Source organism: Egretta garzetta, unplaced genomic scaffold (assembly GCF_000687185.1).
Source record: "Egretta garzetta isolate BGI_Z169 unplaced genomic scaffold, ASM68718v1 scaffold416, whole genome shotgun sequence".
NCBI classification, from domain to species: domain Eukaryota; kingdom Metazoa; phylum Chordata; class Aves; order Pelecaniformes; family Ardeidae; genus Egretta; species Egretta garzetta.
Genome location: NW_009260072.1, coordinates 999,050 through 1,020,951, shown reverse-complemented (window position 1 = coordinate 1,020,951; position 21,902 = coordinate 999,050). Strand labels below are relative to the sequence as shown.

Sequence of the window (21,902 nt, the reverse complement as noted above, 5' to 3'; positions counted from 1 at the left end):
TTATTTTGCCTATGTTGAAATTGCCCATAACCTTCTTACCAGCTGATACTGAACTGTAGTCTAATCTTACAGGATGGCATTAACATCACAAAAATATTCTATCAATAAACAAATTAAATTACAAAGGAACATATGCTGCAATGCATTTATAACTAGGAATGGTGTAGGAGTTTGCCAATAAAGTTATTTAAGGAAATCTAATCATGTCATTTTTTGTTTAAACTTGATCTGAAAACAAAACAAAAAAAAACAACAAACACCCCTCACCACCCACCACCCCCCCCAAAAAAAAAAAAAATGTTTTCATTGAACTCCACCTAGATCTTTTGTGGTACTGATAGAATCACAGCATCATTTAGGTTGGAAAAGACCTTTAAGATCATTGAGTCCAATCATTAACCTAGCACTGCCAAGTCCACGACTAAACCATGTCCCTAAGCACCTCGTCTGCCCAGCTTTTAAATACCTCCAGGGATGGGGACTCCACCTCTCCCCTGGCCAGCCTGTTCCAATGCTTGACAACCCTTTTGGTCAAGAAATTTTTCTTAATATCCAATCTAAACTCCCCTGGCACAACTTGAGGCCGTTTCCTCTCATCCTATTGTTTCTTACTTGTGAGAAGAAATCAACCCTCACCTTGCTACAATCTCTTTTCAGGTAGTTGTCGAGTGCAGCAAGATATCTCCATTTCAGAGTAGCTATTGCATCAGGTTTTCCAGTCTCTCTACCAGAGTTGAGAGGCTGAAGGCCAAGGGTTCTCAGGCAGAAGCTCACAAACTGCCACACCTGTTCAAAATGTAGCGCTGAAACCAACACCTTTCCCTGAGCAACTGTATGGCATTGGAAGCATGTCTTTTTGGAAATTCTTCCTCAGTGTTTCCAGAAAAAAATAAGACTTTTCAACTTGTAGAATTTTCTGTTACACCCTTATTCTAACCTAATGCTGGCCCAGAATAAGCTCAAGACTCCCTGAATTCCCTCAAGCTGGGAACCTTGACTTACCAAACAATTCTCTATTAATACTGTCCTAACAGCTACACAAAGGTTTAAGTCTGCTACAGCTTTTGAGCTGTTCATCTACAAGTCTCATGTTCAATCCTCTGTTGCCGACCTAATCCAGACTATCATATAATTAAATTACTAAACAAGAGCTAGGCTAATTTATGAATTGCCATGTCTTCATGATTAACACATTCTGATGAGATTTAGCTCATTAAGTCTTTGAAGATTTAAACAAATGTGTCAACTATAGAACACTGGATTCTGACTCGTGTATATCCAACATGTACAAGGCCTTGGAAACTGAAGAACCACTAAAACAGAAATTCATGCTCTCCTATTACTACTGCAACTCTGTACCACAAATTCTTTTAGTCTCAAAACTGCTAATTCTAGAATGAGCTAAGCACACAGTACCTTAATAAATACTAAAAGGCATATGATGTGATCTTGTAAAGCTAGCTGTTGCTCTTAAACAGGACGACTTCTTTTTAATATTTGGATGTGGCAGGATGAAAATACCGTGAATACACTGCCATGGAGCACGCAATTGCTGTTTACCTGGGCTTTTAGCTGCTGAAGTAGGGCAGTGATGGTGCCCCTGTACTTGGCACTGGTGAGGTCCCACCTCAAATACTGTGTTCCGTTTTGGGCCCCTCACTACAGGAAAGATGTTGCATTGCTGGAACATGTTCAGAGGAGAGCAATGAAGCTGGTGAGGGCTCTGGAGCACAAGGCTGATGAGAAGTGGCTGAGGGAACTGGGGTTGTTTAGGCCAGAGAAAAGGAGGCTGAGGGGAGACCTTATTGCCCTCTACAATTGCCTGAAAGGAGGGTGTAGTGAGGTGGGTGTTGGTCTGTTCTCCCAGATAACAGGCAATAGGATGAGGGGAAATGGCCTCAAGTTGTGTCAGGGCAGGTTTAGGTTGGACATCAAGAAAAAATTTTTCACCAAAAGGGTTGTTAAGCATTGGAATGAGCTACCCAGAGAAGTGGTTGAGTCCCCATCCCGGAGGTATTTAAAAGAAGGGTAGATGAGGTACTTAGGGACATGGTTTAGTGGTGGGTTGGGAGTGTTAGGTTGATGGTTGAACTTGAGGATCTTGAAGATTCTATAATGAATGACTTCCTCAAACTACATATATGGACAGGAAAAAAAACAAAGAAAGGGCAAAAAACCTACCTAGACAACTTGATGTCTCAACATTGGAGAACACAGGTAAAACAATTTACATGAAATATATACAAAGCATGTAGTACGTACCACAGCCAGAGGAACTCTGACAGAACTGTTCCAATAAGGCCATTAATGACAATGCACATCCATATCAGTTTACTGGGAAATTCAAATGCTTCAAATCCAGTATAGTGAAGCAGGAAAAACCCTGGCCACAGCAGCAACAGATTAAACAGCCCTACAAAACCTGAATATAAAAACAGTATTAAGTAAATTGCAATAAATATCCTTCAACATACCTAAAATCTCAGCCAAACTCCGTTATTTTGACAACATGCATACATAAAAGCACCAACAAAGCAGTACTTTAAATCTTTCAAAGGAAAGGAATACAAGAGACTTTACCTGAAATTCACAAACAACAAATACGTTGGATATTTACAGGTTTGAAATTGAAAAAAAAAGTTTCCAACTGATTCTAATGGTCTGTCTGCATTCCTACAGGTAGTGTTATCTTTCATTGTTAGGACTGTAAACAAGAAACAATTCACACCACCAGTCTCTAAAGTACCCATAACCACAGGAACAATAGGCTTTCTCTACTTTCCTGGCTTTTCTGAGCCCCTTTACCACTAGTACACAGTTCAGTGCCTGAAAGTAAACAATTTAATCCCACACCGAATTAAAACTTCCAATAGTCATTTTTAGTCTTACCAAAGAACATTGGTATGTCAAGTTTATCTTCTCTATCTACTTTCCTTTTTATCATTACTATGTACACAGCATACAGCATCGCTCCCACAAGAGACCAAAGGGAACCTGTAAAGATAAAAAAAAAAACACTCAAGACATGCTAAACATGCTATGCACACTAGGATTAACTGTCCTAAACATACAGCTATTGTAAAACTGTCAGAGATAAACTGTTTGTTACCGAATCCATTACTATATGAAAAGCATAGAAAAAGGCAGAAAGTTTGAAAATGTAAATACTTTCCTAATTAAGCTATATACATAGTTTAGGGGGGGGGAAGGAGGGGAACCACCATAAATGTCCAGTTTCAGAAGTTGAAACTAAAAAGCCAGACTGTGAAATGTTACATGAGTAAGAAACATATAGCTTGCTATACAACCTACTGAGTATTGTCAAAAGATAGTACTCATCACTGCATATTCTAAGATTAAAAAAATAAGTAAATACCTATTGTGTCTTTTCCAGCAGATTTCTTGGATCCAGAAAGGTTAACAAGTACCACACCACCAATGCTAGCAAAGAAGAAGAAATGCAAAATGCTACTTAAACCCAAGAATTTTTTTTTTTGCAAAGACAGAAAAGAAGGTAGAGAAAAAATATAAAAATACAGTTCTATCCTTATGTATTTTTAGTTAATCAAAACCCACTTTTGAAAAGCCAAGAGGAGTTCTCTATTGCTAAGGCCTGATCCTAAGCTAAAACGAAACAAACAAAACCCCCCCACTTAGCTTCCCTGAACAATGCACCAGGCATTTAATGAAACATGCTGACAACTCTGAATGTCAAGCCTCTTCCTTTTCTCCCCCCCCATCTACACAACAAAGAAATCATAATTAAGCAACAAGAAAATAAGTACACATATTTCCAATGACATCTGATTAATCTAATTTCCTACAGGAGCATGAGACTCAGTAATTGTTCATAATATGAAGTATTTAAAAAGACAATTCACTTGCTCGACTTATCTGTGAAACAAGGATTTTAAAAGAGTGAAGCACATCCATATATAGTAACAGACACCATAGGTATAGTAGGTATAGCTGTCCTCTCACTCCATCAGGGAGTTTTTGACCAAATGTTCCATCCCATTATCTTACCTTAAAATAACAGCTAATAATTTGGACAGGGTAAACCTATCTCCGCTGTTACTGGGAAAGACTGCAGCTAAGATTAAAGTAAAAAGCCCTGCAAGAGAAATTAAGAAGTTTATACAATCAAGTTGTGCTACTAGTTTGTTCAGAAAACTTGCACATACATTTTCTTCTTTATATTTCATATAGTTGTTTTAACTACTTGATCTTAGCATCCCTGATTTTAGTAAGAACTGTTACGAAACTAATACCTTGTGAATGAATCCTCAGATGAGCAAATACATGCTTGACTTGGAGAAAGGCTAGCCATGCTAACAAAATAAACTGTAATAAGACTGAAAAGTTAAGGGGGGAATCACATAATTGTGCTTTTAAAACTGGTTTTATAAAGTAATAAAAGCTACTCCTCAAAAGACAAACTGTCACATAATTTGAATACTTTAAAGCTCATATTGGAGCCTTGTATAAAACCTGCAAAGCAGGCAATACGCACAATATTTAGGTGGTTTAAGTTCTTCACCCCAAAGCCATTTTTTAAAAACCAAGAATTAGCAAGATGACTTTACTCTGATTTGTATCTATTTTAATAAAAAGTTACACCACCTTTCCTTCAAACCTGTTACACTCCCAATATATCTCTAATACACAGACACAACCACAGAAGTACATACACACAAACTTGCAAAGTAAAAAACAGGGGAATCATGAAGACAGCTTAAACCCCTGCAATTACATAATGAAATTTTTAAATGCACATATTCAAAGGCATTACAATTCCCCCAAACCCACAGGTAAATCATTATGCAAGTCCTTGTAACCAAAAAGATTTTTGTTATAGACAGCCTTATAATGTACATCTGTTGGTGTAAATAAAACTTACCAGAGGTTGAAGACAAAATATTAACTATGGCAACTTGGGTATCTGACAGAGCTTCTTGGTAAGAGAAATTTGCCAAGAACCACTGGGGAAAAAGAAAAGTGATTTTAAGGATAGCAACAACAGAGTTTAAGTTTCTCAGTGCAATAAAATCCTACTTAAAGGGAAAAAACTCAACTATTTGTCTGAAAATAAAATCAGAACAAGACTTTTACCTCAAATAGATTTCTAACTTCTATTAAAGTGACAGATACATTAAAAGACAGAAGCAAAATTAGAACTGGCTCAAACCAACCACATTCATCTATGTGTTTAATTATTTTTCATTCTGAACTATGTTATTTCATTATTAAATAATTTAGATGACATTATAATAGCTATTCTATAGTAACTAGAGGTATTTCTAACTTGTTTTGCAAGTGCTTCAAGATGCACAAGGGCTGGAAAGAAATGTCAGAGATACATGGGACATTAGTCAGCCTAATGAGGGTTTGGGTTTTTGTTTTGGGGGGTTTTTTGTTTGGTTGGTTTTGCTTTGCTTCTTTTTTTAAGAGTACTTAAAACTGGCACACATCTCCACCCTAAAAAATAAGCACCACTTACATTCAATACCTCAATATTTTGGAAGGATTCATGTCCGTTAATTCCTCCATAAAGGAATTAAATGTCAAGAGTTTTATCACTTCTTGATTGAGATCTCATTAATGAGATCTCTGATATATCCTCAGGGAAGTTACCACTCTCTGAAGTCTTAAGTGGAAATACTTATACAATCCAAGAGAACTATGTGCCAGTAGTAGCAGCATCCATGAATACCATAAACACGACTTGTTTTGAACATGAGGGCTCTACTCTAGAAAATCTGCACATATATATAATATAGAAATATATTCAGACACACAGATTTTTAAGTAATTTTTTAAAAAAGCTATTTTATCCCTCCAAACCCACTAATGAGTGGCCTATTATTCTCCTGCTGCAGTGTGCGTGTTCTTTATGTATACGTACAGAAAGTTACATCACCAAGAGCACTACTTGCTGAGGAAAAGCTGTGGCAGGTCCACATTACATATATCCTATCTGGCAGTATCAGTGAAGCTACTTCTGGAAAAGCTATCGCTAATCTGCTCTCTACGTTTTTATTGTCTCTCAAAAATCATTCCACCGTTCTCTCTCTCTCCCCCTAGAACTAAGGCAAGATGCAGAAACACCAGCAACCAACAGATTCCTACGTAAATCTTGCAGCCCTAAATGGAGCTGAAGGATGAAGTTAACTATCTTCTCCTCATACTACTGGAGGGCACAATGCCACAGTGAGACATAGGCTAGTACTCTTTCTATGATGGCCCAGAAAGAAGTCATGCAGCCTGTACACGTCTAATCCCAGATTTTGCTGTACCAAACATACCCAACACCGTACAGCATGGCAGAAAAGCATGGCATATCTTATAACTGACCTTACAGTTAGTTAACTACACAGCCAGGATCTCTTTTTATTACCCTCCCTTTAAGAAGTTGAACTTTCATGTCGAGCATAAGGAAATTTTTACTTCTTATAGTATATTTATAAAATGAGGCATAAAGAATACAAGTCACCTCAATACTGTTTCACATTATTATACAAGTTTTAGTTGCATCTATACTTAAGTTTTCTGAAAGAATGGAGCACATACCACAAAGCAAAAGAAAAAGCTAATTTTTGCTACTTGAGTTGCAGTGAGTTTTCCTACAGTTTTTAATATTGATTCCTGCTCCTTAACTGTTGGATATGACATGCGAGACAACTTTGCTTCCAATGCATGGCTTGATGGGAGCTGTCGAATCTCCATAATATTACTGAACCTTACACGAGGCTTTTTGGGAGCTTAAGAAAAGAGAAGAAAAAAAAAATAGAAAAAAGAAAAACTGCATATTATCATTAAACTTTTCAAGCTAACACAACATGCAAATACAACTATGACATTCTAATACAGCATTGATAGCAACACTTCACAAAATAACAGCTTTTTATCGAAATAGGAGACGTCACCTTTTTTTTATTAAACTAGTGCTTTGCCATTTGATAGACTACTAATAAGACAAAGCACAATGACTGTTTTCAATCAGTACAGTTGTCCACCCCCTCCCTGAAAAGCATCATCCCTCCTCCCTGTCAGAAAAATCCACACACGGTAACAACAATTTTTTAGGTAGGAATTATTCTATATTGACCAATATTACATATAATATTTTCTTTAATTGTTTAATAGTCAAACAGCCAAAAACTGCACACAACTATACGTAACTGCAAGGACAGCATTACATTCAGAGGATGAGAGTACCCAACAGACCTCAAAGCTTAGCAGAGATCATAAGGTCCCTTGCTCATTTGAAATCCACGCTCTAACTAATCTTGCAAACCAGGATCAGATTTTATTTATAAGCTTATTTTAAGTATCATTAGTTTCCTGTGTAAAGAAAACATTACATGCAAGATATAAATATTGGCCTAATTCAATACAAAACATACCTAATTTCCTAAAAGAAGGGAAAAGCTACAGCTCAAACAATCCTGAAATGATTGGTGCATGTTATCACAGGACAACAGAGCCTACCAAAGTGGTTCTTAACATGTGTCATCTAGAAATTAACAAAGAGACTTCCCCTTTTATAAACAGGGACTCTTTTGCTGAGGACCAGATAACTGAATTCCTTGACAGCCAACTCTTCTATAACTGTCTAGGACAGTTAGGCCTGTTTCAGCTACTATCACAAGATAGTGAGGCTTAAATAAAATCAGAATGCACATAGACTGTTAAAATTCTTACTTTGACTGCTTTGCTCCTGCTCTAAAAAGGACAATAGCTTGTTTTTCCAGAGGCTGACTCACTGCTGCTGGTCATACAAGCCCAGAAGGAAAGAATCACAAGTACTGAACCCAGTTGGTCCCTTGAGATAAACATAGGCTGGATCTGTAGTGACCAAGAAAGGTAAACTGAACGATAGGCCTATGTTTTCTCTACCCGAAAGTAAATATATGAGACTGCAAGTCATGCAATAGGAGATTTAAGAAAAAAAGAAAAGAGAAGAAAAAAGAAAAAAAAAAAGGGGGAAAGAGGGAAAAAAAAAAAAAGGCAAGTCCTGTAACATGACAGCAATTATACCAACATAGAAGAAAACAATTCCTTCACCAAAAGGCTAGTGTTTCAGCATTCCGAAAGTCTTTACTCACTTTTCTCTGCATCACTATTATTACTGCCATTTTTTTCAGTTGGCAAATCATGAAACTTTACAGGAACATATAAAGGTTCACTCTGAAATGAATCAGTATAAGTAAAAATACAGTTAAGCAGGATATTTAAGTTATAAACAATAAAACTAATTTAGTGAATTAGAAAACTAAATAAAGAAAAGCTTGGCAAATATTAAGAGAATCAAATTTAACAAAGTGGTTTTGCACACAGTGGATAGGCTTATAAAAATGTTCATAAATAATCTATATTTTATGTTAAACATATTGGTAAAATGCAGTACTCAAAAATAACTGTGTGCTTTTGTGTATATCCTCACAAACACAAAACTCACCCGCAGAAAATTCAAACCTACTGATTTAGAATTAAAAAATAACTCAAAACCACAGATATTTCATTAGACCTATAGCTTCTGTGCAAATGATGAACTAGAAACATAAAATACAGAATATGTATACCAAAATGAACACATATTCATTTTCCTCCCTTGACCCTAAAAGTTCATGAATTCAAAAGTCAAAAAAGTTTGGGAAAGGAACTCCAGTACATTAGGCCCTTAACAGAGGTTTTAATTGCTTAAAATACTTCTAAACAGACTAGTTTTAAGCTGCTTGTTTAAATTAAATTAATAAACTGTAAGATGGAAGTAATGAAAAAGATCTGGTAGCTGCATTTTCATTAAGCTTGTTTAGGACCAGAATTTTTGTGATGTTTAAATTAGTGCAAAATCATCCAATGTTAACAATGAATCCTGCTTCTGGAGTCAGATGATGCAGATGAGCAGGCCAAGAAGATACTATTCTTAAATAAAGTTGGAAAAAAACAAAGAATGAAATGAAGAACACTTCTGAAAAAATCTCTCTTCAACTCCCTATAAAATACCCATATAGTAGTTTGCCAACACTCAATTGCCTCCCCCTACTCTATTACAGGGATGGTGCAAACTTTAGAAGTTCTGTGTTTTGAATTAATTTCTGCATGTGGCCTGTGGTTTAGGTATGCAGATTAAGCAGCAATCTGTGATAAACAGGGGCATAACAAAGTGTCATTTATGGATTATGAAAATCACCGCATAAATGCCATTCGGCAATGCAGCTTATCAGCAGAGTACCAGTACGGACATTTGATTCAGTGAACAGTAGTCACTCCATCCACTGGAAGAAGGCGGCAGTCCATTTCTCTTTCAAAATGCAATGCAGGAGCACAGTATACAACATAAATGATTCTGTTGTGGATTTTAGTCTTGAAAACTGTTTGGCTTTACCACTAGCTCTCCACATTCTGCTTTGGCAGCTAGTGAGCTGAATATGTAAAGGTTTCCTTTGTAAAACAAATATTTCTTTCACAAACTACTACAGAAACACTCAAGTAAGTGTTTTATTGAGTTGAGAACCTGTATTTCTTGTAATAAGCGACGTCACTATTTGCAGCACTTATTAGTAACATAAAAATTACCAATCCTCTTTGCCAAAACCCACTACATTTAAGACCACCATATTTTAAAAACAGTAAGTCAGGATAATGGTGTCATGTTATTGTAAAGCATTGACCTTCACAAATTAAGGCACTTACCAGAGAACTGTTTACAGTGTTATCTGTTGTACAAGCAGCAAAATAACCTTCAGCATCTGCAAACTAATTACAGAACCTTGAATGTAATAATCTATCAAGGCAGAGTTATTAATAACTGCAATTTTTCAAGAATAAGTTTTTTAATGCCATTTTCCATCATTCTATCACAATTCCCTCTCTCCCTCCAGCCCTCCTCCCCAATAAACAAGAGGGCTTACAAGTTTAGTAAATAATTCCAGTAATTCCTTGCACCTCCTTGAGAGCCCCATTGAATTCAACTACCCAGGTACCAATGCAGGATTAGGCTCTTAAGAACGCCAAAACTTGTGAAGTTCAGTCTTAGTGAGACATGCTTCACTAAATTATTATGCATGTATTAACAACAAGCCTCTTGTTTCTTCATTTTATCGAGGCAAAGGTCCTTTGCACAGAAACTTGGAACTCTGCCCTTAGTTTTAACAAGACTTGAATTAGGATGAGGTCAAGTATCATTTTTCCTCTTCCTTTCTGCATCCTAACAAGCACTACTACCCCTGTTCCCTGACCTGCAGATTGCTGTTCCACCACACTGGCAAGAAATCAATTAAACAAAGCCTTTAATGTGGAAAAGGACTTAAAAGTAAGGTATGAGTGTTTACCTAAGCAATCATTATTGAAATAAAAATCTATAAATGTATAATTTTTGTTCCAGATTAGTAAACACAAGACATTTTAAAGGCACTTGTAATAATTATATAGTTGAATATTTAACTAAACTCCAGGGGCAGATGGGGGGGGGGGGGAATAAATTAAAAAAAAACTTCTAACTGCACACTACAGACCTGTCTCTGCACTGTTCTTTTAAAAGATGCTAACATCAAAAGTAAAGGCTATTTCCTACAAATTATTCAAATAAATTACTTTTTATAGGGTTAGAAACAAAAAATAGCAGGATTCCAGTAGTGGTGATGTGAGTACCACACATAAAACATGACAGATTGAGCACTCTTACTCATTGCTATCCAGTTCCTATGAGTTCGTATCATCTCTTCCTTTGACATAGCACTGCACGGGATTCAGTTGGTCAATATAACCACCGCGATTGACACTAGGCAATAGCCCCTTATTCTACTCATCTGCTCAGATTAATAAATTTGAGCAGTACAATTGCTCTATGTAACTAATTGTCCTTTAGTGTTTTCACCGTCCTTGGTTGTCATTACTTCCAGTAAAGAATACGTAAATTCTGTTTATTTCCCAACTATCTTCTTAAGATCCTGAACAGCATCAAATCTGACACGTGCCATACTACACTTGGTATTAAAGGCTGATATAGCAAAAATTTTTCAAGATATCCAACTTTAAGTGTTCTATGTATTTAATACAAGGGTTTTTTTTAAAAAAGCAAAAGGTTTCGGGTTTGGGGTTTGGTTTTTTTTTTTTTGTTTTGTGGTGGTGGTCTTTTTTTTTAATAAAAATAATTTGGCTTAATGTCATGTAACACTTCAATTGAAGTATGTTACACCTACAACTGTTACTATCAGTGAAGTAAAATATATCCAGAAGAGCTGAAGTCAGTTCTTTTCATACAAGCTATTTTCTATAAAGACATGTTGATTAACAGCATGTTCTTGGATCACATTTTCTGTTATTTTAATGCATTAATATCAGGCCAAATTCCTTACTGCTTCCTGAGTCCTGCTGTTCAGCATTCTGAAACACTGGCACAGAACAAGTGCTCTTCCCAATATCTCTTAATTTCCTCGGAAAAAAAGTATGTATTTCTGCAATATGACAATAATTTTAGACTCTAGCACACACTGTCTAGTTCTACAATGGGCAACAGAAGGTCATTCATGCATAAAGGCTATGAAAATACAACATAAACAGCAACAAAACCATGGTTCTACCACCTTTCCTAAAAATAACTTTAAAAACCTCAAAACCTCTTAGCAAACAGTTCATAGTTCTAAGAGTCAGTAATAAAGATCAACTACAAAGTTCAGATTCCTATGGTTACAGATGCTGGGGAAGTAAAAGGGAACTAACATCCAAGAGCTGTGAGGCTCATACGCTCTTAAATAAAATTATCCTCTGCAACTGTCCAAGATAAAATACCAGGCTAGATGGGCCAGTGGTCGGGCCCAATAGAGCACTTCTTATGACTCCTGACACGTTCCATATTGCTTTTTCCTGTCTCTTCTTCTCACAATACTGCCATTATGATTGCCATGTCTTTCTGTGCCATGATGCAGTTTATAATTGCTTTTCTGAGAGCACTATTTCACAAATATGTAAACAATGCTTTTCTCTAGTCCCTATTTTAATTTTTTTCTGTATAAACTTCAACAAACATCAAAACATTTACACGGAGTTAAAATACTTACAAAAGCTGCATGCCTTCCACGAAACCCACGAGTACACTGTTGCCTCCATGGTTTCCAAACAATAAATCCAAAGAGGTATAGAACAAACATGGATGTTTTTGCAAATGTACTGAAAAAAGGTTTGTTGTACTTTGTAAAAACATACTGTGGAAAGAAAATAATTGCAGTATCCAAAATTACCAATTAGGTGAGAATTCACAAAATGAATGAACAGGTTTAAGGATATAGTCCAGAACAGTCTGGTTCCCAAAATGATAGTGCTCTGAGTACTGGCATATATGAGCCAAAGACATAGGTGGCCCTACCTTTTCTGGGGGTACCCTCTCCGAAGCTATCTTAAATACCAATAAGAGGGCACTGAGCCATTTTGTAAGACACAATGCCACCAGAGAAAAGCCACTTACTACTCCTATCTAACCAAGCAACATATTGATATGCCACTGAACTCAGATAGGACTGAAAATACATTTACATACAAACATTTTCTAAATGGAAGACCACTTGTATAACCAATAGCATAGCAATCACAAATTAGAGAAGATTACTTTGATTAAGTAACATTTCAGTATCAATAGTTATTCCACCACCTCATTGAAAAAAATGTTTAATTAGTACAATAGCATGTTAAGCACATTTTTATATGCTTAGTTTCAAAACTGATATAGAACATAACTTAATGACAGTTCAGAAACCTGAATTTGAAAAGAATTTATTGAAAACTCAATTTCAATTTCTAAAGCTCTGTTTTAAGTCCTAAAACTTTACATAAAGTAAATAGCAGATCAGTTTCAAGATGGTGACTATATGAACTAGATTATGACAAATTTGTCTGCAATTATAGGGCTAAAGTCCATGACCCAAGTCCTTTGGTCCTACACCTCTAGATGTTCTGAACTATAATCTACCATACCACCTAGCCTGCAATGTTACAGCTCATTTACTACTTCTCGGGAAACATATGGGTATTATTTTAATCAATATGGCAATCAACAAAACGAACTCCCTAATTACAGTACATAGTAATGAGCTTATGTTGTTTAATTTTAAAGTCATCAATAACACCTTCTGTCTTGAAAGCAACAGTCACCAACTTGAGCTCGTCTCGTTTGTAACTTTTAGTAAATACAGGTTAGGTCACTAATCCAAGAGTATCATCTTCCCCATACTGAAAAGATGGTTAAACATTACACTACAACACTCACTAAGTGTTTGAGTGACCATGTTTCTGCTCACCTTTCTCTGAAATAGGCTTTTATTTTCCTTTTAAGATGCATGGAGCAATACTTACAGAAGTGAGTTCTGAAGAGGCAACCCATATCACGTCAACGAGGAGAAGAATGACGATTCCTAGAGCCATTCGCCTACGCTGAGTGGATGAACTGCTCTGGGAGCTCATTCGATTCATGATAAAAACCCACACCATTTGTAACCTATTCAAGATTGATAAAGGAATAAAACATGGAAGATTACAAACAGTGACAAAAAAACCCCCACAAAACAAAACAAAAATCCCTCCGAAACAGTAGGGGCAAGTGTTTAATGTATGTGAAATGGACCCGATATGGCAGGAAACACATGCTTATATTTGTTAAAAAGCAGATCTTTAACAGATCTGGCATGAGATTTTCAGAGACATTAAGGGCAATTACAAAGTAAATCTCGACTTTTCAAGAATTTATGAACTGTTTATCACTGAAATAAGCAAAAGTAGGTAAACCGTACAATGCCTTTTTGGAACGTCTAGGCTACGAATTCTGCAAAGTTTGAAACCACTACATTTTAATAAATTCAGATACTCTAAGCTGACAGTAGAAATTAGTTTGATGTGTTGTGTCAAATACAATTCTACTAGAGGTAATCAGAAACATATTTAAACTTAAGCATTCAACAAACATTTCAAAAGATTTAACACCACATTTGGGTAAATTATGATCCCTCAAAGCTTAAAGTGATTCAAGAAAAAAAACCCAAAGAATATTTAATTGTAAACTTACAAAATTAGATTACACATGGTCTTGAACACAAAAAAATTATGTATCTATTTGGTAATTTATGAAATACATGCATGCACCAATTCTAATGAAAACCTACCAAACTAAGAGTAAGCATACAATATATGCAACAGCAAGCTTTACCTATTAAAAATAAACCAAAACACTGATAATGATTTTGACTGTGTTTCAGTATGTCACACATAGGAATAATCAATTAAGAACACTTCATATTCTGAGAAATCAAAACTACAGCAGTAAACTAACTTGTCATCTAGTACAAAAGTCAAGCAGGCTTGCCAGAAATTCCAGTATAAACAAGTTCAGATTTTGACACACACAAGCCTGTTTTCCTTTTCCTATACGCACCTCACAGCTCCTAGAAGCCTTTGTTCAAGGTAGTAATAGAAAGGTGCCAATTTAAGCAATTCTAGTGAATCACCAGAAAAGCACAGCTGGGTTTAAATGCTTATAGCCAACTGCTTTTTACATACTGGAAGAGTAAGAGTATACCACTCAACAGAAAATTCTGGAGATATGGCTTGAGCTGCAAAAATTCATCTTAGGAAGACGACTATTTGCAGTTAAAACATTAAAATTTATGCAGGAGATGAGCACTACAGCAGTGTGTAAATGGATCATGACCAACCTTCTTTCCTTCTGCTTCAGTAAGCAGAGTACCTCTGCTGTATTCAATGCACAGAGTAAACACGAGAACAAAAATTATATTGTTTGGGTTGGCCAAAAAAAGTGGTAGATTGTGACTTTAGAGGGCTTGACTTTGCACAGCTTGCACTAAAAATATTAGCATTACTGAAAACACTGAAGTTATGTTAAGAGATCACTAAAATACTTTCCAAAAAGTAATAAAGGCAAGGCAAACAAGCTTTTAGAAGCGTTGCTTGTGTTTTAACTAAAAAAAAAAAAAAAAAAATAAATTTACAAGGTCCATCGGCCCTACTCCAAACAAGTGCCAATCATGAGCATACCAGACCTACATGCATTCTTATATCCATTAATGCTACTACAAGGGGATTCAGACTTGTGATACAGCTTCACAACTGCCCATTAGAAGATGTAAATTTAGGAAAACCTTCAATTTTATGATCAGAAAGCTTCAAATACAAATGACAGAGATGGATGTCTCATTCATCCATCTACTTGTACTAGAATCTTTTACATACTCTCTAATGAACCTCAGAATTACCTTATACATACCTTGCTATGATTAATGCTGACTTATTTATGTATATCTTTTAAGAACTAACTTATCAAGAGTTAATTTGCTCCAGATTACATAATGTACCTTGCTATTTATCATCATAAACTCAAACACTCACTATCTTTGAGAGAACTCCTCAAGGAACTGAAATCTAATTCACCTTCGTGGAGCAGCTCCTGACCCTCCCAGTAAATAGAAGTCATCTGCTTTACTAATACAGTTTAGTGAATTTAAATTACACTGTTTTTTCCACACATGTCAACATACAAACGCTTCCTGTCTTTTCATTATTTACAAATTATTTATGAAAGGGACAGTGCCACAAGGTCTTCAGTGAGAAAGCTACATTTCTTTTTTCCAGGCTAACCTATTCCTCAGATTAATGATTTAAATGCCTAGATACACACAAGTGCATTTGAGATCACTACACTGTTTCCTGACTTTGATTCACGCCTCTCCTTTGCAATACAGACTCTGCCATGTTCAAATCTTGACACTTTTTCCTCCATTTCTCAAAGGGCTTCTTTCTAAAGAAAAATCAACAGGCAGAGTTCCTGAAGTATAATTATACTGCTACATCTATGCTGATCTATTCCATGTGTGGGCATCAGTTCTGCATAATTATTCTGCCTTTCTGATAAAATGGTGGGATTGACAAAAGAAAGCTCAAGTCTGTAAGTAGGGAGGGGCAAAGTTATGAAACACTCAGCAAGGAACTGCGGTTTTTATTTGATACAGAATAAAGGAGAAAACATTTGTTCTCAGAGAGAGAATAAATAGGGATATCTTAAAGTTGAGTAAGCTAATAGAAAGGTTTTCATGCTTGAAAGCTTATAAGGGTTTCTTCAGTTTTTATGAATTTGTCTAATATATGCTACATATTATACAAACTTTGCCTTCATTTTTACTAATAGCCTAAAAGCCATTATATTAAGTAATATCATATATAGCCTACAAATTGCTCATGTGTTTGTGAAATATGCAGCAAAAATGGAAGCTGGGCATAAAAGAGTTCCAAAGGAGCGAGAAGAAGAAATCTCATTCTGCTGCAGGTAGGAAGGGGAGAGGCAGCTGGAGACAGGAAGCAATCGCAGTAGCCCGATCAGTCCGACATCTCTACATCAGATGCTTGCATCCCTAGCTCTTCTGTTCTCACCACAAACTGCTTCAAAACATGTAGGACGTATACACTGTGCACAGAGATTATGCACAAGATATCGTGCACATCCTGTAGTTGCTTAATACTGTACTCAACTTGTCTACATTAGGCTTGTACAAATCCCTTGCTTTAAGTTACCTCAGAAGGAGGGAAGGACAATAGAATACCCAGTACTTCTTAGATATGAGGTTACATATGAAGTTATTCAGAGTACAAGCACACAATATACCATTTCTTTTCTATCTATGGTAAGTAGATTTCAAAATTCTAATTGAAGAGCCCATATTTATGTCTTGAAGTCAAAGGTTTTCATGTTACAGCAATAGCAGCTCTTAGTTTCTCATCTGACTATAAGGTGTCTGTTTAACATTTCTGTGTGCCTAATACAGGCCTTTGCTTAGCTCTTCCATAACAAGGAAAAGAGCTTAACAAGAAAGGGTGACTACAAAGTCTTCATCATGCAACACAGTACCCAGTCAAGCTAATAGCTGACTAAAAAAATTACACGGTGGCAATACTAAAATGCCTATAATGTTCAGCAGAAAAACAGAGCCCTATTGAAACTTATATACAAATTTTAAGACAGAATTAAAACCTGTAAAATGTCACAAAACATGCAAAGACAGATACGAATTACTATTTTGAGAAGTTTTAGACAGACACATTATCCCACTTATTGACAAAGTACCAGTATTCATGAACTTGTAATGAAATAGAATTCCACACATTTCTTTGTATTTAGCTTCTGTACATTGACAGCAATACACTTTGATAAAAACAAACACAGAAAGAACAAGGTTTACTTTTCTCATACATACCTTCCACAATAACTGTAAAAAAGCAAACAAAAAATGCTGACTAACAAGCTTCACACATCACGTCAAAGTGAAGATAGTCTCCTAAAGAAGAATAAAAAAAAGCAAATTTTGAAAAATTGGATGCACGTGTACATTACGCACTTATCTTTGCAAAACATTTTCTACAATTTCAAGTTCCACAAGTGTCTGACACAGCTCAAGTCCTAAATGTTGGGTACATACAGATATAGAACCTTAAGAATCAGTCCACATCAAAAATGCTAGCAGGACAGCACTGAATTGCAAGCAAACAGGATCATTCACTATTTTGATATTTCAAAGTACACGATCCCTTCCTTATTAATTGAATATAAGTTCACATGAGAAAGAAGAACCTGATGATGTTAAATTCTAATTTTTTTGAAGCTATGCAGAAAACGGCCCTATTTCTTAAGCCTACATTCCTAAGCAAAGAATTTAAACATTACAATTAAGAAAGTAGTGGACGAGCATATAGACTCTTTGGCCTTAAAATAATCTAGAAGGATAAGACACCTCCACATTGCTTCTAGTGGAAGCCCAGTATCTTTCCTTAATTTGATACAGTAATGATACTGTATCAAATTAAAACCCTCCAAACCCAACATTACATAACTTTTTTTATTTTAAACTCAGATCCTATGAAGACATTCAATAAAATCCACTTTAAAATTGTTATATAGGGAAAGTTTTTTAAGGGACTTTGGAAACAATGTTATACCAGACCAAATGGAAACCCATCCAATCTGCAACTATTTGCAAATCCAGATGTTGGCAAGTATATGGTGTTCCAAGAGAAGGGACAACAAAACTGGAACTGAACACCAAGAGAATAAAGCCGTAAGTTTTATTGTTGGAAGCGCTGGATTTTTTTTCTTTTCTTATTCATGTGGAACATTGCTAAGCTCTATCCCCTTATCAACAGGAGTCATGCCCTGTATTACTGAGTCACAAATTAGTGTGCAGATGAGAGGGAGCAGTAAGGGCAAAACTAAATGCTTACCCCTAAATTTTGCCTTTGATTACCTGTCAAGCGTGGCTGAAAGTTTCTAAACTGTGAATGGGAGACAAAAGTTTAACTGATGCTTTTCACCTATTGCAAATTAGATTTCTAGGTAGACTATAAAGATGGACCACACGAGCCTATGATTCAGCCCCCACTGAACTCATCAAGATTTACATGCTGCATAGCATCCAGCAAGTTCAAGCCCTTTGCCACAGTTTACCAAATGACTGTAGCCAGTTAAAAAAAAGTAGTTTTAAGACACAGGTATGTGGTTATCCGTCTTCTATACCACAAAGCCTATGCTCACTGTAGATCCTGAACACCTATTTGTTCAGTGTCCTTGCATACAAATGGTAGCTGCTGGTCATATTTTTCTTACGTTACCAACCTAAATGAGACTAAGATCAGTATCTCAAAAACCAAGACTTAAACCAGAAGACATCCATACAAAGCTCAAACAGTTTGTGCATGCCTCATTTATGCACCCAAAAGAACTGAATATAACAACAACAACAAAAATAGAAAGCAAAAAAGATGCTTAAAAATTCTTCCCTCCATCCACACTAAACCAAATATCACTAAGAAGATACTATTCATTTGCTTACTTTTAGCTCCCACTTAAGCCATATTAGCTATACACCACTAACCAGGTGCAGAGCTTGCACCTAAATTCAGCTATTATGCAAGACATATATCTTACCCTCTATCAGGATGCAAGACCTGCTGCAGGCTGTAGTCCTGACTGGAGCTGATCACAAAGAACCCTGTTCAATGCTTATTACCAATCATTAACCCATTTCAGGATAAGGAAAAAAGTTTAGCTTATATTAATATAACATCTGACACCTAAAACAAGAACGGTACAAGACACTTCTAAGAACATGGGTTTACCCTTACAAAATGTTGAATTCATCAAGTGCACAGAGTTATCATAAATTCAAGCCACCAGAAGATATAGAGTCTGAAATAGAAATGATGGTTTAAAAGTAAATAAAATATTCTACTTTATTAAATACAGTAGAAACTTCAGCATGTTTGCCTTTTGTTTCCATTATTAGGAAATAAACATACTTTCCACATGGTGTAACTTTAGATATACCAGTTGAAATTTGACATTTGAAGGAATATTCATTTAAGAGGCATGTCTTAATATCATTATAGTTTTCAGCAAGTAACATGGAGATCTTTTTAAGTCTTTTTTTTAAAATATATTTACCATTTTAACAGTGTTCGAGTTGGTGCTGTCATCTTGCAGAACCATTTTTCAGCCAGTTACATGAAGATCTTCTGCCAAAAAACATGAAAAAGATACACTTAACTTTCCTTGTCATGACACTGCATTTTGTTTTTAAAATGTTACAGTATTCTAGATTGCTTAAGCTGAGTCACCACTTTAATTAATGACACACAAAAAAGATGAAAAATGGTCTCACTATGTAGTCTACAGTGTATGTTCACATAGCTGATTACACTAGAGCCGACAGGCTCAATAGCCTGTCCAACTCTACTGTTCCAAACATGCAAGTGACTCCTGAGGACAGAATGTGTAACTCCACCACTGATACTTAATATGCAATCTTATTTCTATAGCACTAAATGTTTCTTTGTGCAGATTATCACTTTTTCATATTAAAAGTTCCACCCTAAAAGAGAAAATCATATGAAGTTCACAAAATATTAAATAGCTTTTATTGTAGTAACAATTAGGAAAGAGAACACTGTAAGTAAAAGAATTGCCAAATCATCGCAAAACAGGAACATTGCTTCTAGCTGTTCTATGAATAAAACACACCCACCCCCAAAAAAGTACATAACAAGAATACTAAGAGACCCAGAACAGCAGCTCAGTTGCAAACCATGGCGCAAGCAAGTCAACTTGAAATTCCTCCTTGTATTTACTCAAGATTATTTCATATACAGTTTGAAAGACAACATACCAAGATAAGGTTTGCATACAGACAAAACTGTTTTAGTTTTTCCAGTTATACCAGCTGCTCCAATAATACAAGTTCTGGGATACAGCCCCCTCCCCCCCTTACCACGTACTAGCATCAGGTGATTCTTATTTCCTATTTGATTACTTTTGAGATAAGATAAACAGAGACACTGCTTTGACTCTAACCAGAAAAAAGCTGAAAGTAAATGGACAGACATTTTACACCCACCCTTCTAAATCTGGAAATGTACATTAAAGCAACATTAATTTAACACAACTCTGACCTCCACTCAACTTTCAAGGGTTATCACGGGATGAGAGCAAAAGCCAGAATCTTCACAAGAGATGGAAAGGTGAGCCTTATGCAACATGACAATTAGATTCACTACAGCCCTATAATCTCTACTCAAGGAAAGTCTCCTGTAGAGTATGGTGAAGCAAATGATCCCCCAAAAAAGAAACTGAAGGTTTTTCATGCCAGTACTGAGTACTGCAAGTAGAGAGATCACTGTTCCCAGCTAAATAAAAAGTTATACAAGACCGAAGTTTGCAGAGAAAACACTAATTTTAGTACCAAAAGAGGGCAATTTAGAGTAACATAAAGAGATATTTTAGGAATTTGGCAGTGCACCATGTAACAGTCACACTATCAAACTGTCATGGCACAGCTGGATCCTGGTATCTAAGGAATAAAAGGAACACCTGAGAAAGTTTCCTATTCAGCACTTACTCAAAATTCATGAAACAAATTTTCAAACAAATTTTCTTATATAGAAATGGTAATGTAGAGTATTAATCTATTGCATACTTTGGAGTCTTTACCAGCTACCAGAGTATCTAACCACAAACTTCTCAGGGTCATTCATACAGCATCCCACCATGGCTACAACCCTGCAGGGGCATGAACTTCTATGACCATGCTGAGTTAGAAACATACCAATTTCAGGTTAGCAGAGCGAATGTTGACAAGTGGAACTGACATTGTCCTACTTCTTATGCTCTTCCAATGGCAGCAGAAAAAAAAAAATCATGTCAAGCTGCCAAGGCCTCTTCAAGTGTTACTACGTATAAAGCAATCTCATAGCTGCCAGTAGCTATACATTTAATATTAGCCAGGAATTACAAGTGACATCCATTTCACGTGCTACCCATCTAATCTTGTCTAGCACAAGATCTAAACATATCACACTTTGTCACAGGATAAACAGCCACCGATCTCTGATAGGAGCAAGCACAGCAGACTTCAAAACTACCCGTCACTCCTGCATCTGAAAGCTGAGCCTTCCAGGCATGCTAGAAATCGGCAAAATCACCGCAATCAGAGTGAACGGGGTCTTCTCCTTCCTTCCTGCCGACAGATATCTGGGGGAACGTAGCAGGAACAAAGAGAAGGAAATGAGCAAATCTCCTTAAGACACTCACAAAAAAAGTGGATGCCTGAGGAAAAAGAAGTATGGCTCAAGCCCTGGGGATCACAGAGAAAGAACGAGCATCCGTCCTGCACCCGCACGTAAAACAAACATTGGGGAGGGACCGCAGGGGAAAGGGAGACGCAGCCCGAGGAGGGGGGAGCACGAACCTCCTCGCACGGCCGGCGAGGCGGGACAGAGCGCTCGTCACCGGCCAGCTCGCTCTCGGGGAAGGGGAATCCCTCCGCACGCATCCCCTCCTGCGCCGGGCGGGGCGG

The 21,902-nt window shown here is 36.4% G+C and overlaps 1 protein-coding gene across 5 annotated transcripts in view; it reads right to left on the bottom strand.

Annotated features, from left to right (window-relative positions):
* Window positions 1-21,888, bottom strand: part of SLC35F5 (solute carrier family 35 member F5) — a 34,421-nt gene extending 12,533 nt beyond the window's left edge. For 2 of the 5 annotated variants that reach the window (XM_035896714.1, XM_009641236.2), the window contains exons 1-13: window positions 21,795-21,888; window positions 19,496-19,566; window positions 17,256-17,336; window positions 13,354-13,495; window positions 12,066-12,209; window positions 9,700-9,762; window positions 8,109-8,190; window positions 6,571-6,761; window positions 4,901-4,982; window positions 4,027-4,114; window positions 3,377-3,441; window positions 2,890-2,994; window positions 2,263-2,422 (exon numbers count right to left, since the gene is read on the bottom strand). In XM_035896714.1, coding sequence (XP_035752607.1) covers window positions 2,263-2,422; window positions 2,890-2,994; window positions 3,377-3,441; window positions 4,027-4,114; window positions 4,901-4,982; window positions 6,571-6,761; window positions 8,109-8,190; window positions 9,700-9,762; window positions 12,066-12,209; window positions 13,354-13,488 — 1,115 coding nt within the window. In that variant the 5' untranslated portion in view covers window positions 13,489-13,495; window positions 17,256-17,336; window positions 19,496-19,566; window positions 21,795-21,888. Of the gene's footprint in view, window positions 1-2,262; window positions 2,423-2,889; window positions 2,995-3,376; window positions 3,442-4,026; window positions 4,115-4,900; window positions 4,983-6,570; window positions 6,762-8,108; window positions 8,191-9,699; window positions 9,763-12,065; window positions 12,210-13,353; window positions 13,496-17,255; window positions 17,337-19,176; window positions 19,241-19,495; window positions 19,567-21,794 lie in introns of those variants that run through there. The other 3 variants (XM_035896715.1, XM_035896717.1, XM_035896718.1) reach the window with 3 other exon arrangements.
* Between the last annotated feature and the right edge of the window lie 14 nt (window positions 21,889-21,902).